General features: G+C 41.3%; 1 protein-coding gene across 2 annotated transcripts; it reads left to right on the top strand.

Moving 5' to 3' along the window:
* Positions 1-3,411: 3,411 nt before the first annotated feature.
* RIOK3 (RIO kinase 3) lies at positions 3,412-14,323 on the top strand. Of its 2 annotated transcripts, none has more exons than XM_086608612.1 (13): positions 3,412-3,493; positions 4,717-4,838; positions 5,679-5,824; positions 5,959-6,063; positions 6,608-6,717; positions 7,451-7,594; positions 8,486-8,613; positions 9,735-9,923; positions 10,377-10,536; positions 11,535-11,615; positions 11,704-11,793; positions 12,189-12,296; positions 13,822-14,323. In XM_086608612.1, exons 1-13 carry the CDS (start codon positions 3,431-3,433, stop codon positions 13,921-13,923), a joined length of 1,548 nt encoding a protein of 515 aa, XP_086464738.1. In that variant the 5' UTR covers positions 3,412-3,430; the 3' UTR covers positions 13,924-14,323. The 2 variants fall into 2 exon arrangements, with proteins under 2 accessions (XP_086464738.1, XP_086464737.1); XM_086608611.1 differs by having other exon boundaries at positions 9,738-9,923.

A 14,323-nucleotide genomic window follows, 5' to 3' on the forward strand; every position in this document is an offset into this window, starting at 1 on the left:
CTTAAAGGGCCGTGGCTGCCGCCTGGCAGCGGTGTCGGGCAGCCCTGAGAAGGGCCGGGGGTGCTGGTGGTTGAGAAGCTCAACATGAGCCGGCAATGTGGGCTCGCCGCCCAGAAAGCCAACCGTATCCTGGGCTGCATCCAAAGCAGCGTGGCCAGCAGGTCGAGGGAGGTGATTCTGCCCCTCTTCTCTGCTCTCGCGAGACCCCACCTGGAATACTGCGTTCAGCTCTGGAGTGCGCAACGCAAGAAGGACACAGAGCTGCTGGAGCGAGTCCAGAGGGGGGCGACGAAGATGATCCAAAGGCTGGAGCACCTCTGCTATGAAGACAGGCTGAGAGAGTTGGGGCTGTTCAACCTGGAGAAGAGAAGGCTCCAGGGAGACCTTCTAGCAGCCTTCCAGTACTGAAAGGGGGCTTATAAGATGGGAATAGATTCTTTAGTAGGGCCTGTAGCAATAGGACAAGGCCTAATGGTTTTAAACTGAAAGAGGGTAGATTCAGACTAGGTATAAGGAAAAAATTCTTCACTCTGAGGGTGGTGAAACACTGGAACAGTTTGTCCAGAGAGGTGGTAGATGCCACATCCCTGGAAACATTCAAGGTCAGGTTGGATGGTCCTCTGAGCAGCCTGATCAAGTTGAAGATGTCCCTGCTCATTGCAGGGGTGTTGGAGTAGATGACCTTTGAAGGTTCCTTCCAACCCAAAGTATTCTGTGATTCATCGGTGACATGTAAATATCCCAGGGAGGTAGAGAAGCAGTGAAAGACACACCCTGCCTAATCACAATTACTGGGCGTTCTTCTATTATGGCCTCGGTAAGCCTCGTTCTTCTCAGGTCTAGTATTAGCAAGGCCCTGTCTCTGCAGTTCTCACCTGGACCTTGCTCAGGTAGCGCAAAGTACAGAGCACTCTCTGTACACCCACACCCTATTTTTGGAGAACAGAGCAAAGCAGCATAAACAAGGAACTGAGCGTGGCCTAATTGGAGGAGTGAGGGGGGCACTAACTGGTAGACCAGAGGCCAAACCCAGCCCACAAAATGAGCCTAACTTGCTACGTTTAGCCTCAAAAGACAAAAATTAGCAGACAGAGCGCAACAGCTGAACAGTCTCCACTGCGCCAAGACAAATTGGAGCATTTTGGTCCATAAGACGCAATCCAATCTGTTTTGTAAGGAGGTGGCCCAAAACAGACCAATATTGGATTTCCAGTGCTGAAAGGTTTGATCCCGCCAGGCCTACAGAGATCCCTGACATGCCACTGTAATGGATGCGATAGAGGTGGCAGGGCAGGTGGCACAGCATTTCCATTTTGCAGAGTATGTGTTTATGTAGCATGTCGAATGTGTATTTTGCAAACAAACATATACTTTGCATTGGGCCAAAAATTCAGCCTGGAAAGCTTTAAAACAGAATAAGAAAAGTGTACAGGTATCTACAAAGACTAATGCAAGCACGTGATAGGAATGCTTTTGACTTTTTATTTTAGTGGAATATCATTTTCAGGCAAAATATTACAGTCATATCTCTTCGTGTTTCTTGCAGTATTTCTTACTAAGTGGGAGACTCTGGCAACACTGATACATCTTCCTACAGCAAAACGTAGAAGCAGGTTGAATTCTTGTAAACCAGTTTCAGTGAGAGATTGAGAATGAAGATAGAAATTTATGCCAATGTTGCTTATTATGACTAATTTTAATTACATATTAAGTAATCACTATACAGCTTTGGAATTATTTTGATTATATGAAGGGAAGATTCTGCTCTATCTAGATTTTTAACTATTTTATTAGGAGCTGGCCATGTGGGGCAAAATATTTTGTTTAAATGTCATTTTACAGAACATTTCTTCTTAATATAGTTCAGTTCAAAGCTTGATTCATTCACATAAGAGGTCATGGGATCAGGCCTAATCATGTAATATGTGAAAGACTAATATAAAGACTTATTTCTGAAATTAAAAACTTAATAAAAAGACTTAGGATATTAAGTCATTGTAAATGTTTTTTGAACTAAAAACTACCAAAACCAGTTTTCTTATCAGTGCTTGCACAGCTGTGCTAGAGTAATGATTTTCTTGGGGCAGCAGGACATTGCTTTGACATCTGCTCATTTATAAAACTGATACATTTAGCCAAAGAAGATTGAAGGAGGAATGGCAGCAATCTTCACACTCCAAAAGATGGCTGCAAAGGGAAATAAATAATCTCTTTCCACCAGGGCCAAGGGCAGAGACGGTAAGAACCACACTGATATGGCATCACCAAACTCGGCCATCCTAATGTCTCCATGGTGCATGCCTGTGACAGTGTAGCTGAGGCAGGCGTTACGACCCGGGTCCCTGCCCTCTTCCGAACCATCTGCCCTTTAGTTGGGGACCTTATGCAGTAACGTACGCTGGAACAGATTCCCTTGGGAGATTGTAACGTCTTACGCCACTGCAGGTTGTTAAGGACGAATTGGATGAACTTTGGCTGACCAGCCCAATTCCTGCATGCCCAAGAGTCGACGAGAGCGGCGTTTGCTGGGCCTGCACTGGCAGCGTGGGCTCTGCTAGTTGTGGAACAGGGAACCTCCCCTGAGCAGGCCGGGGGATGCTGAGGGGGCTGTACGACCCCTGACTGCTCCTGCTGCTCTTGGAGGCAGCCAGCTTTGCTCGGCTGGTTTTCCAGTTACTAACAGCGGCTGTGACGGCACATTCGCCTACGTCTGCTGATACCTCTGACAGCTGGTGGGGAGCGAGGTCAGAGGAGGCTTCTAGGCTTCACTTCCTTCCTGTTGGGAAACTTGCTCAAGCAGATGTCAGTGACTCTACTGTAGCAAAACACCCTCCGCATGCCCCTCCCTGTCCTGGAAACAGGGCATTTTAATCGCAATGCTATTTTCCAGGTAAACATTACCTGTAAAATTGAGGCGTAACAGGTGTCAGATCACACACGAAGCGTTTAATTTTGTATTTACAGTGAGTTAGGGGATCGGGATCAAATGGATTCGTTCGCTTATGGGTTTTTTTTCCCCCTTCCCTTGGCTACTTCCTTAGATGAACGCAAACGCCACCAATCCAATTTCATCCTTGATTTTCTGTCAGCACAGCTCCCCGGCGGGCAGGCGGCCATCGCCCTCGCACCCACCGCGACCCATGAGCTGCCGGGCTGCGGGCGGCGCCCGCCGCCCCGACTCGCGGGCAGCCCTGACAAACTCGGGCGTCCGCCGGTGACCCCCACGGCGGCGCCCCGCCGCCCCGGTGACATCACCGGAAAGGCGGGCGCGGCCCCGAGCCGCCCGCCAATGGGGAGGGAGCCTGACGGCAGGTGACGGTCGGAGAGAACGAGGGAGAACCCGGAAGGTTCCGCACTCGGAGCGCCGCTGCCCTCCGGAAGGCCCCGCCGCTGCTGCCGCCCGCCCGCCCGCCCGCCTTTGCATGCGCAGATGGACCCGGTGGGAGTCGCCGCCGCCCCCGACGCCGGGCCGGGCCGCGCCTGGCAGACCAAGGTGAGCGCGGGCTGGGCGGGGGGCGCGGGCGCAGGCAGCGCTCTGCCAGGCCGTGGCGGCGGTCCGCGGGGCTGTGTCCGGCACCTTGGCCCTCCGGGGCCGTAGAGGTGCAGGAAGAGAAAGGCGTGTCGGGGCGCGGGCACCGTCTCCGGCCGACCTTCGCTCACGGCGGTGGGGCAGGCGCGCAGGTAACTCCGGGTGGCGGCCGCCCTTCTGCCGCCCGCCTCCCGCGGCGTGGCCGGCGGCAGTCGGCAGGACGTTGTGAAACGGCATGAACGAAACAAGGGGCACAGTGTTTGGCAAACCGCGCTCTGGGCTGCTGGTCAGGGCCTGGCGTGGTTGGCTGCTGCTAGCCATTATCTCCGTGGTGGAAAGGGCTGCTGTTAGACCCTGATAAATGAGCTGCCGCTCCCTAAGCTCTGCTGGGGAGCAGGGAAGTGGATCTGAGGGAGTTTGGTTATCGAGGCAGTGAGTCACAGCTTGGCTGGATTAATCATTCTTCAACCCCTGCCTCCCCAAGCCAAGTTTTGTTCGTGTTTCTGCGTTTTTGAAATGGAAATGGATATAAGCTGGAACATAGGAGGTCCCGCTTAAACACGAGGAAGAACTTCTTCCCATTAAGGGTAACAGAACACTGGAACAGGCTGCCCAGAGAGGTTGTGGAGTCTCCTTCTCTGGAGATGTTCAAAACCCGCCTGGACGCGTTCTTGTGTGATCTGATCTAGGTGGTCCTGCTCCGGCTGGGGGATTGGACTAGATGATTCTTTGAGGTCCCTTCCAATCCCTAACATTGTGTGATTCTGTGAAGGGATGTTTGTGATGGTTATCCTTTCAGGGCTCTACAAGCGGGGGAGGAAGCTGTGCATAAGCCATTAATATTGTGTTATTACAAGAGAAGTTTTATATAGCCTGTGTGTACAGTTGTAAGCTAACTTTCTGGGAAGGCTTTGCCCCTGCCTTCAGAGGGTGCTGACTCCTTTTTTTCCCCCATTACTAAGTGACCATCAAAATCCTTTCAATCACGGTTCTTCCTGTTGAGTTTATGAAACTACTGCTTGAGGTATTTTCTATACTTTCATTCATCATACTTCCCTAGGTATCTGTAGAAGGCAAGCTCTTATAAGATTACTCAAGCTTATTTTAAAGCCAGTGATAGCTAATTATCCTGATTCTTGTGTTACCACTGCATTTCTTGCTGACTTGAATAAAATGTTTATTTACAGTGTCCATGGGGAGCCCCTACCACAACATCAATATCATGTTCCCTTGCTGATGTAATGAGTGAACAGCTGGCAAAAGAGCTGCAGCTGGAAGAAGAAAATGCTGCTTTTCCTGAAGTGGTTGCGTAAGTTTAAATCCTGGATTAACGATCTCCATAGTTGTGAAGCTGTCTTCTATCTCTTGTGCGTTTTTTTTTACAATGTGCTTAATGTGTAGCAATATAGTAAATGCTTTGCCTATTATCTCCTAATTCTGCTTCTTAGGTATTTTACAGTGAAGATGGCTTCCCCAGTTAAAACTATTCCTTAGATTCTTTTCACTGTCACTCTTCGTTCTTTCTTGATATTTTCTTCTAATTATTTTGGGTGCTTTAAGCCAGTCTGTAAGCTGAGAAGTGTTGTCAGAAATGATTTTTTTTTTTTCCCTTTTAGAGACTCTAGTTCAGTGTATAGTGTTATTTCGAGAACTGTTAGGTGTGTCATCTGTATCATCCTAGTACTTGGAGGCTCTAAACATAGGCCAAGAGCTTACTTGTTCTAAACTTATAAAAATTTTGCCTGCTATCTTTTCTGTGAAGCTGAGCAAAGCAATGCTTTTTTCTTTTAAAAAAAACCCCACACTTTATTTATTAAAAATATAAATATATAGATACACACACATACACCTGTACGCCTTCTTTCTCTTTCATGAAGGGCATCTTAAAAATAGAGCCTAATGCTTCTTAGAGAATGGTAAGCAAGTAAACATTTAATATTTGCATTGTAAAGGGGTGGCAAAGAGAAATTAAGTCAGGCTCTATTAATATTTAGTGTTGGCTTAGATGAGGGCAGACAGTTGAGATCCATTAATTTCTATGCAGCTCTGCATGAAGTCTTTTGTGTAGAGTGATGAAATGGTATAAAGTGGAGTTTCTGTTTAGATCACTGTGTTTAATTTTTTAAATTTCTGGTTTCATTTTACATAGCGTTGCTGAAGGACCGTTTATTACAGGAGAAAATACTGACACTTCTAGTGACCTAATGCTAGCTCAGATGCTACAGATGGAATTTGACAGGGAATATGACGCACAGCTTCGGCGTGAAGAGAAGAAGATTAACGGACATAGCAAAGGTACCATCATTAGAAGTAGTATTTTTGCTTTGGAGATATTCTTGGCACTCTGCTTAAGTTGCTAGAGCTGTGAGGAAGTAGCAAATCTCTGATAATGATGGACATGCTTATTTGGTGTGGGGTTTTTTTTCAAGTCTCCATATCCTTTGAAAATTATCGGAAGGTGCATCCCTATGACAGTGACAGCTCAGAGGATGAGGTTGATTGGCAGGATACCCGTCATGATCCTTACAGAGCAGGTATGTGGCAGTTTTAAACAATACAATTTCTTTGGTTAATAGACCTAATAATATAACATAGTTAAATTAGGTTTTTTGAATGTAAGGAGACATACCAGTTACATGTAAAATCAGGTCACCTAATTGGGAGGTGCTACGTAGCAAGCTGGGTTGGTAACTTGAGGCCTCTGTCTGCCAGTGTATTGGCTTCAGTGGCTGAATCTGGTAAAATAACTATTGTAAATGGAAAGTATTGTGGGATATGCATATCTGTCATCTGTGTTTGGCTAGGGGCATCTGTGCATGATATTGAATATTCCTGTCTTTAACGCACCAAAAGTGTGTCTGACATCCTGGAGAAGACATAGAAGTCAGTCATAACATAGTGAAAGAAGCTTTCATGTTTAGGATAAGAGAATACTGCACTAAGATGGTACAATTGAAGTATTTTATTCTGTTTAATAAATAAAATTGTGTTACTCTTGCAGGCATTGTGGAACCTTTATGAGCATTAGTTATGTTTGTTTAGATGTGAAGTTTGATTTATTTTTCTCACTGCTGGCAGATAAACCTACTACTACACCAAGAAAGGGCTTCATAGGAAAAGGAAAAGACATTACTACTAAACATGATGAAGTGGTGTGTGGAAGAAAGAACACTGCTCGCATGGAAAATGTAACTGAAAACTTAGGGAAACTTATTTGTGTGTAAACTGGAATATTGTAACTCAACCATAGAACTAATGCTTGTCCATCTGTGTTACTGTATACAGGGCTGATTTAAAAAAAAAAATAATTTTTTTCATCAGATGAAAGCAATACAGCATTTGGAATAGTTATCCAAATTGGCAGTCTGAGTTGTACAGGTTTGTTGTTTGATAATAGTTTGTTAATGACCACAATTCAAGAACTTACACAGAACTGTTTTGGCAAAACAAAAGTATCAGCAAGTTTGGCATACAGACAAATTAAACACCAAGTCTATTTTTGAAAAGCATAGCTATTGTGTAACCTGCGTTGTTTTTTTTTTTTAAAATCATTTTGCCTGATGAGCCAAGTAACTTATTTTAGTCAATTGTTTGACTTAAAAGATTTTCAGTCTGTGTATCTATAGTACATACTTTCCATTTTCTTTAATGTAACTGGTACAACTTCTGCAAATAAGGAAATGCTGCAAATGCTATTTTTACAGGATATTAGGTAATCCCATATCAATTTGGGCAGAACTTAAAGTTCTGAGTTTAGAGCAATATATTTTTTAATGTAGTGACAACATTACACAAAGTGTGTTTCGCATCTGTCCTAATCTACCTTAGTTTTTTGCAAATAAGAATGAGAAATTTCTGCTTGTGCCAACTTTTGGTGTCTGCTAGTAACAATGCTTAAATTTCTATTATTTCTACTTGTAGTTTGCACCTGAATTCCAAGTTGGGGATGGAATCGGGATGGACTTAAAGCTGTCAAATCAAGTCTTCAATGCCTTAAAGCAGCATGCATACTCTGAGGAACGTCGAAGTGCAAGGCTCCATGAAAAGAAGGAGCATTCCACTGCTGTATGTTTTTAGTAAAGTGCCTCTATACGCCTTTTATCTTGTATAATAGCTGAATGCTGCTTTGGTAATTCCTTGAAACACTTCATTTTTAGTAGAACAGTTAAGCGATGTTATGTTAACATTGCTGAAGGAGATGGTATCAGTCAGCTCCTAGTAGAAAAACGCTGTCTTTATTTGAGCTGCATTACTGTGAGAGCTGTATCAAAATAAGAGGAAGCAGCTTCCGTTTTTTTTTCTCTTTCTAAACTTGTCTCTTAATTGGCTACAATGAATAAACTGCCTAGAAATTGTCTATAGAAACCATCCAGAGGACTAATCCTCTGCAATTGAACCATGAGGCTCCCAATATCTGTCTTCATAGCAAGTTTCAGGAAGATGAGGTGACCAAGTAAACTCTGACTTAATCATTTAAGAAGTCAGTTGATAGGCTTTATGGGTGAGTGTAGAGCAGGGCCTCTGGTAATTCCTGCTGTGGACTTCTTCAAATTTGGGTTTCACTTTATTTTATTTTACTGATATAAAGGAAATAGAATATTTGGGATATTTTGACTCACGATTTGTAAAGACTTCTTTAAAACACTATGGAAAGTGCTCTTGAACCACAATCTGTACTTGATGCAGAATTGGTAAAATACTGTATGTGCAACACAGCTGATGAGGTATCTGAGAGTATGAAATCTTAAGGACTAAAGATTGACGGTACTGGAGCAGTTTGGCTTTGCTTCATCTGTTTGGTTTGTTGTTTTTTTTTCTCTCTCTAACAATTGACAGAATGTTCTTAATACATTATTCTTTCCACCTGGGTGAACACTTGTGGTTTATAAATACTCTAAACTCACTGTAAAGCAAAGAATTATTTTAATGACCTGGGTGTTCATTTCTGGCCTGTAGGAGAAAGCAGTGGATCCTAAAACACGTTTACTTCTGTACAAGATGGTCAATGCTGGAATGCTGGAGACCATCACAGGCTGCATCAGCACAGGAAAGGAATCTGTTGTTTTTCATGCATATGGAGGAATGTGAGTATGTTTTTTGTTACTGACAGTAGCTTTAAGTACCAGAGATGGTTTAAAAAGCAGAAACCACAAAAATATTTAAACTATTTGCACTTTTTTCATTCCCAAAACTTAAAGTTTGCATTCACGTATATGCAGATAATAATAAAATATGAAAACCAGATGGTACCAACTGTAAAGTAAAAAATTCCCCACTTTTCTCCTTGGAGGCCATTTAATGAATGGGGACAAGTCCACTATAGCTTTCCATGAAGAAATGTTTACTCCTTTTATAAAAAAGGGCACCTACAAGAAAGCTGGAGAGGGACTTTTTGCAAGGGCGTGTAGTGATAGGACAAGGGGTAATGGCTTTAAACAGAAAGAGGGCAGATTTAGATTAGATATAAGGAAGAAATTCTTCACTCTGAGGATGGTGAGGCAGTGGAACAGGTTGCCCAGAGAAGTTGTGGATGCCCCATCGCCGGGAGTATTCAAGGCCAGGTCGGATGAGGTTTTGAGCAACCTGGTCTAGTGGAGGGTGTCCCTGCTCATGGCAGGGGGCTTGGAACTAGATGGTCTTTAAGGTCCTGTCCAGCCCATACCATTCTGTGAATGATTTAGAGATGTCGAGAGAGAGGTAAGTTGAGGGTGGGGAGAAAAGATGCTACTTTTTTTTTTTAATTGACCTGTGCATGAATGATGTTCAGCAGTGTTCTTTTGCTTAGTGTTATTCAATGGGCAATATCTTTGTGATGCTTAACAAAACATTGTGATACTACCATTATTGTTCTAATGTAAGACTCTCTTCACTTGCAATTTCTTGAAGCAAGTACATCCATTGACAGGGCTGTTATTAGCTATGACATTTAAGTAAAATATTAACAAATTGGGAGATGGAACCTATTTGGTAAGCAACATATAATCAAAATGCCAAAACCCAAACATTCATATATAAGCTTAGTCATAGAACTCTTAGAAACTTAACTTGAATTGGCTTCCAAATTTGATAGAAAATCAGATCTTTTCCTCTCTTATATTAAAAATTGCTGTATCTTGTAATGTTTTAAAAATTTTTTTAAAAAGATGCATTTTCTTGTAAAGATGTGAATAGTTAACTTTGTTACATATTTTATTTTTTCCATGAGAAGTACAACTGAAGATAAAGTTATACCTCCAGAATGTGCCATCAAAGTGTTTAAAACAACTCTCAATGAATTCAAGAACCGTGACAAATACATTAAGGACGACTACAGATTTAAAGACCGCTTCAGTAAATTGAATCCACGAAAGATTATTCGTATGTGGGCTGAGAAAGAAATGCATAACTTAACAAGGTAAAGAAAAAAAAATATTGTAGTTGCCAAATGCTTGTCACTTTCCTGTTCTCTGTTTAAAGAAGTTGCACTATGTCTGGGTAAAAGTTTTTAGATTTGATTTTTAGGCTAAACAATATACAACCTGGCACAGAATGAATAAGCCTCTTGTTTCCTACAGTTTAATAAATTGTCATCATCTTCAGTGATTTGGCAGCAGAATTTACAAGCCAATGAAATGAACAGGCTCTAGCTGACCCACTTATGACTTTAAGATGTGAATTTTCCTGTGTGAAATACATGTATTTATTCAGTTTTCCATTAGGTCTGTTTCAAAGACTCTTTGACTCTGGATCAAGTTTCTCACACACAGCTCTCTTAAGATTGGAAATGAGCAAGCAGAAACTAGAACTGTAGGGTTTTGGTGGTTTTTGCTTTGGTTTTCTTAATCAGTATCTATTTTCTGATCCACAGAATGCAAAATGCAGGAATTCCTTGTCCTCAAGTGGTTATCCTTAAGAAACACATCTTGGTTATGTCTTTCATTGGCCAGGATCAAGTCCCAGCTCCTAAACTAAAGGATGTAATTCTTAGTAGTGAAGATATGAAAAAGGCCTACTGTCAGGTTCTTAATGTAAGACAATGCTGATTTCTTCTTCAGTTTTGGGTTGTGTTTTCTTTTTTAGGGCAATAACTTAAAGGACAAGTCAGCATTTATTTACTTTTCAGGATGCTTGCATAACTTTCAAGATATGGAGTCCAAAGGCTTATTTTGCTGCTGTTTAATGTGTGACTTAGAATAAATAAGAAATTATGCACTAAAAAAAAAATAAAATTCGCTCTTAATCTGAGTAGAAAACATGCTGGAACTTGATGACAAACTAGCAGCAGAGAAATTATGAGCAAGTAGTCCTCCTTTCAGAGAAGCAGTATGTGGTTTAGAAAGTTCTCTGAGGTCTTTCTGGGCTGACCAAATGCTTAATTTACAATGCATAAGCACTCTCCTGTGGATAACCTCTTCCCCACCCCTCCTTTTTCACAAATCTAGAAATCAGAGAATAAATTAGAATATTGCATGGTGGATATTTTACTTTCCTATTACCTGCTATAATTGGTTTAAACATGTACCTGCTAATTATTCACTCACTATTAGCTTTCCATAGACATTAAAAAACCCAAAACCAACTAACCCAGTAGCTTGAAAATATGAATTGTCTGTGCCTCAAATCTTGAGACCAGTAGAGCAACACAACCAGGTTTTAAGTGAATATGCATGCTCGTTAGTATTCAGTATGTAAAACCATGAGACTTCTTTCCTGTGTGGTGGAGGTGGGAATGACAGGTAGAGAACGTGTTTATCTGTCTCGTACACTTGGGCTGGTTGGCAGAGCTGACATGAGTTTACCAGACTGATTATTCTGCCTTGCCAAAGCTAAGCTCAGTGATAAAAGCTTTGCTGGCAATTTACGAAAACTGCGATTCCCTCTATGAAAGTTTATTGAAGACTTGGAGAAAAAAAAAAGTAGATTGGGTAGGTGACTGGGGAAGGGCTTTGTTTTGTTACAGTAATGCAAACGATACTTATTTGGAGTACAGCACACTTCATTCATTCATTAATTTGGTTCCTTGCAGATGATGCAACAGTTGTATAAGGAATGCAACCTCGTCCATGCAGATCTGAGTGAATATAACATGCTTTGGCATGATGGGAAGGTGAGCATGTTCTTAATGTGGGAAGGAAAGGTTCCATCTAATGTGAAATGTTGATACAAAGTGAATTGTTTTCTCACTGTGACTACAGGTCTGGCTTATTGATGTCAGTCAGTCTGTGGAGCCAACCCATCCTCATGGACTTGAGTTTTTGTTCAGAGACTGTAGGAATGTTTCACAGGTAAGATCTCTCTCTTCATCTGACAATCCTCTGTCATAATGAATGTTTTCCAAGATAAAACAGCATCAAATCAATTCAGAGCTACCAAAAAATCAACCAGTACAACTCTGGGAAAAAAAAAAAAAAAAAAAAAAAGATTGCCACCACATGTATATATAAAATTACTCTTGCACATTGTCCATTCTGATGGTGGTGTTCTCCGAAAGGGAAAAAAGTGTGGAAGAATAAAACGATACCACTGGAACTTAGAACTTCTTTCAGTTATGTTTATCTATAGGTCAACAAAAGCAAAAATGTAATTTTGACTAAATATTGTAATTGTAACTTGAGGAAGAAAAAGAAGTGTTTTGTTCTGTATAGTAAAGTGTTTAATGTATGCTTTTTATATTGACTAGTTCTTCCAGAAAGCAGGTGTGGCAGAAGCACTTAATGAGCGTGAACTCTTCAATGCTGTCTCAGGTTTAAATATCACAGCTGACAATGAAGTAGACTTCCAAGAAGAGGTATAGCTTTCTCTGTGTCTAACATTTTGGTGTGGTTAGCTACAGTAGCTATTGTAATACCTTACTTTTCCACATTTAGTTTGTATGATTAGTGTGTGTGAGTATAATTTTGGCAGTCATTCTGCATCTTTTTTTCAAAACTTGATTATTTCAACCTAGTAAAAATGTTTTCAGAAACTCAGATTGACAGACCTCTCCACCTCCCTTCCTGATCCCCCTGCTCTCCAGTATAAAAGGCTTCTTGTTGCATATAATTGCTTCTTTCAGTGTTAACAGAAATTTAGTGATCTGTTTTAGTTTAAAAGCTGGCTTTGTTGTCTTTCCTTGCATATGTTAAGGGTTTGTGCAGAGAAGGGAAAGCTGTGTTAAAAACAATAATTGTTCTAATGCTTATTTTTCATGTTTTAGATTTTAACTTATGTGAATTTAAAGTTTAGGCTAGCATTTTCAGTTTTCAAGCCTAAAATTATGGTAATGTAAATGCTAATGAACGAGGAATCTGTGGTCACCTTTGGCTTTTAATCTTAAAATTTTAGCTGTAACTCTTCAAGGCATGCATCCTGATGCCAGATATTTATAAAAATAAGTTGTCAAAAATTCCATATTTACTAATTATAGTAAGGGCTACATGACAATTCTCCTCTACTCAGTTCCTAATGACAGTATAGGTTTATGCTAATCCAACATGTAGTAGGTCGGAGCTTGAAACTAGTTAACTCCCAGGTTAGGTCGTCAAACTGAGGAAGCGCTAAAGGAATCACAATGTCAGTGTTCCAAGATGCTTATGTATCAGTTAATCGAGCAAAACCCAATTTCCTCACTGGCTATGTTGTAAACATTGGGAGGGAATTGGTTTTGTTGCTGTTCTACATCATCTTTTTTGCTTATAAGTTTTATGGGAAAGACTTACATTGCTGTTTACATAGAGGCGAATTTGAGCAGCCCATCCTTAAACTTCAGACTTTGACTTTAGCCACTAATAACTAAAATTATCTCCCCTGGAGTACAAGAGGAATTAATCCAAACGTAACAATCTGAAGATTACAATAAGCTACTGTTCTGTGTTACTTTGATTGCACAAAAGATTTAACTGTCTTCAACTTTCACCATTAAAAATTATTGCAGTGGATATGTAATCTTAGTATTACTTGGAATTTCTCCAATGCTGATGGATTGGCTGAGTTACAGTCGAGGTGTTCAGAGTTGGAGAAAGGGATACTTTTGTACTTCGGGGAACACAGCTGAAGGCTTAAGAATCATCTAGTCCTGCCGGTAACTCCCGTGTCTCGGTTATATAGCATGAAACTATAAGGGAGTGCTGCTTGTTGTACTAAATTTGGAAGAACAGGTGTTTCAAGCTGTACTTCCAAAGTATGTTGCTTCATACATGTGACTGAACCACTGAAATGGGAATATTGCATATACCTGATCAGTCACCTAAAGCTACCTTTTAACACCGTTTAGAAGCGTTCTGGCGCAGGTGTGGTTTTATGATTTCAGCATGGGTTTATTTTTTGCTCTCTAGATCGAAGCGTTGGAGAAGATGAATGAAGATCATGTGCAGAATCAAGGAAAGAAACTGTCAATGTTTTCAAGTGATGGAGACCCACCTATATATGATGAATAGCACTGAGTGTATAGCTGCTAACGAGACAAAACGTACTGCTTCTGACTATGGTGGTGCAGTGGTAAATGTCAACTGCCAATGTCAAGAGAGAGTGGTTGACTGGGAATACCAAAGTGGGAAATACAGCGGGCATACAGTGGTGCTGCAGTGTTGTTTTTTTACTGTAGCCTACACATCATGCTGGCACTGTGAGAATGGACTGTCGCTACCTCTTGGGGTGGTCTGACAACTTCACCAATTGCCCAGTTACATTAGACTAATGTAGCTGAGGTGGTCATATTTTGCATGATTTGGAGCTTGTATGTTTTATTTTTTAAAAAAATGTTAAGCAGTCATCTAGATTGTTTAATGTATTCGGTGGGAAAGCACACTAGGAGAGTCAGTCTTCTTTTTTTTTCCT

The sequence above is a fragment of the Tauraco erythrolophus genome, chromosome 3 (genome assembly GCF_009769465.1).
Source record: "Tauraco erythrolophus isolate bTauEry1 chromosome 3, bTauEry1.pri, whole genome shotgun sequence".
In the NCBI taxonomy this organism is placed as follows: Eukaryota; Metazoa; Chordata; class Aves; order Musophagiformes; family Musophagidae; genus Tauraco; species Tauraco erythrolophus.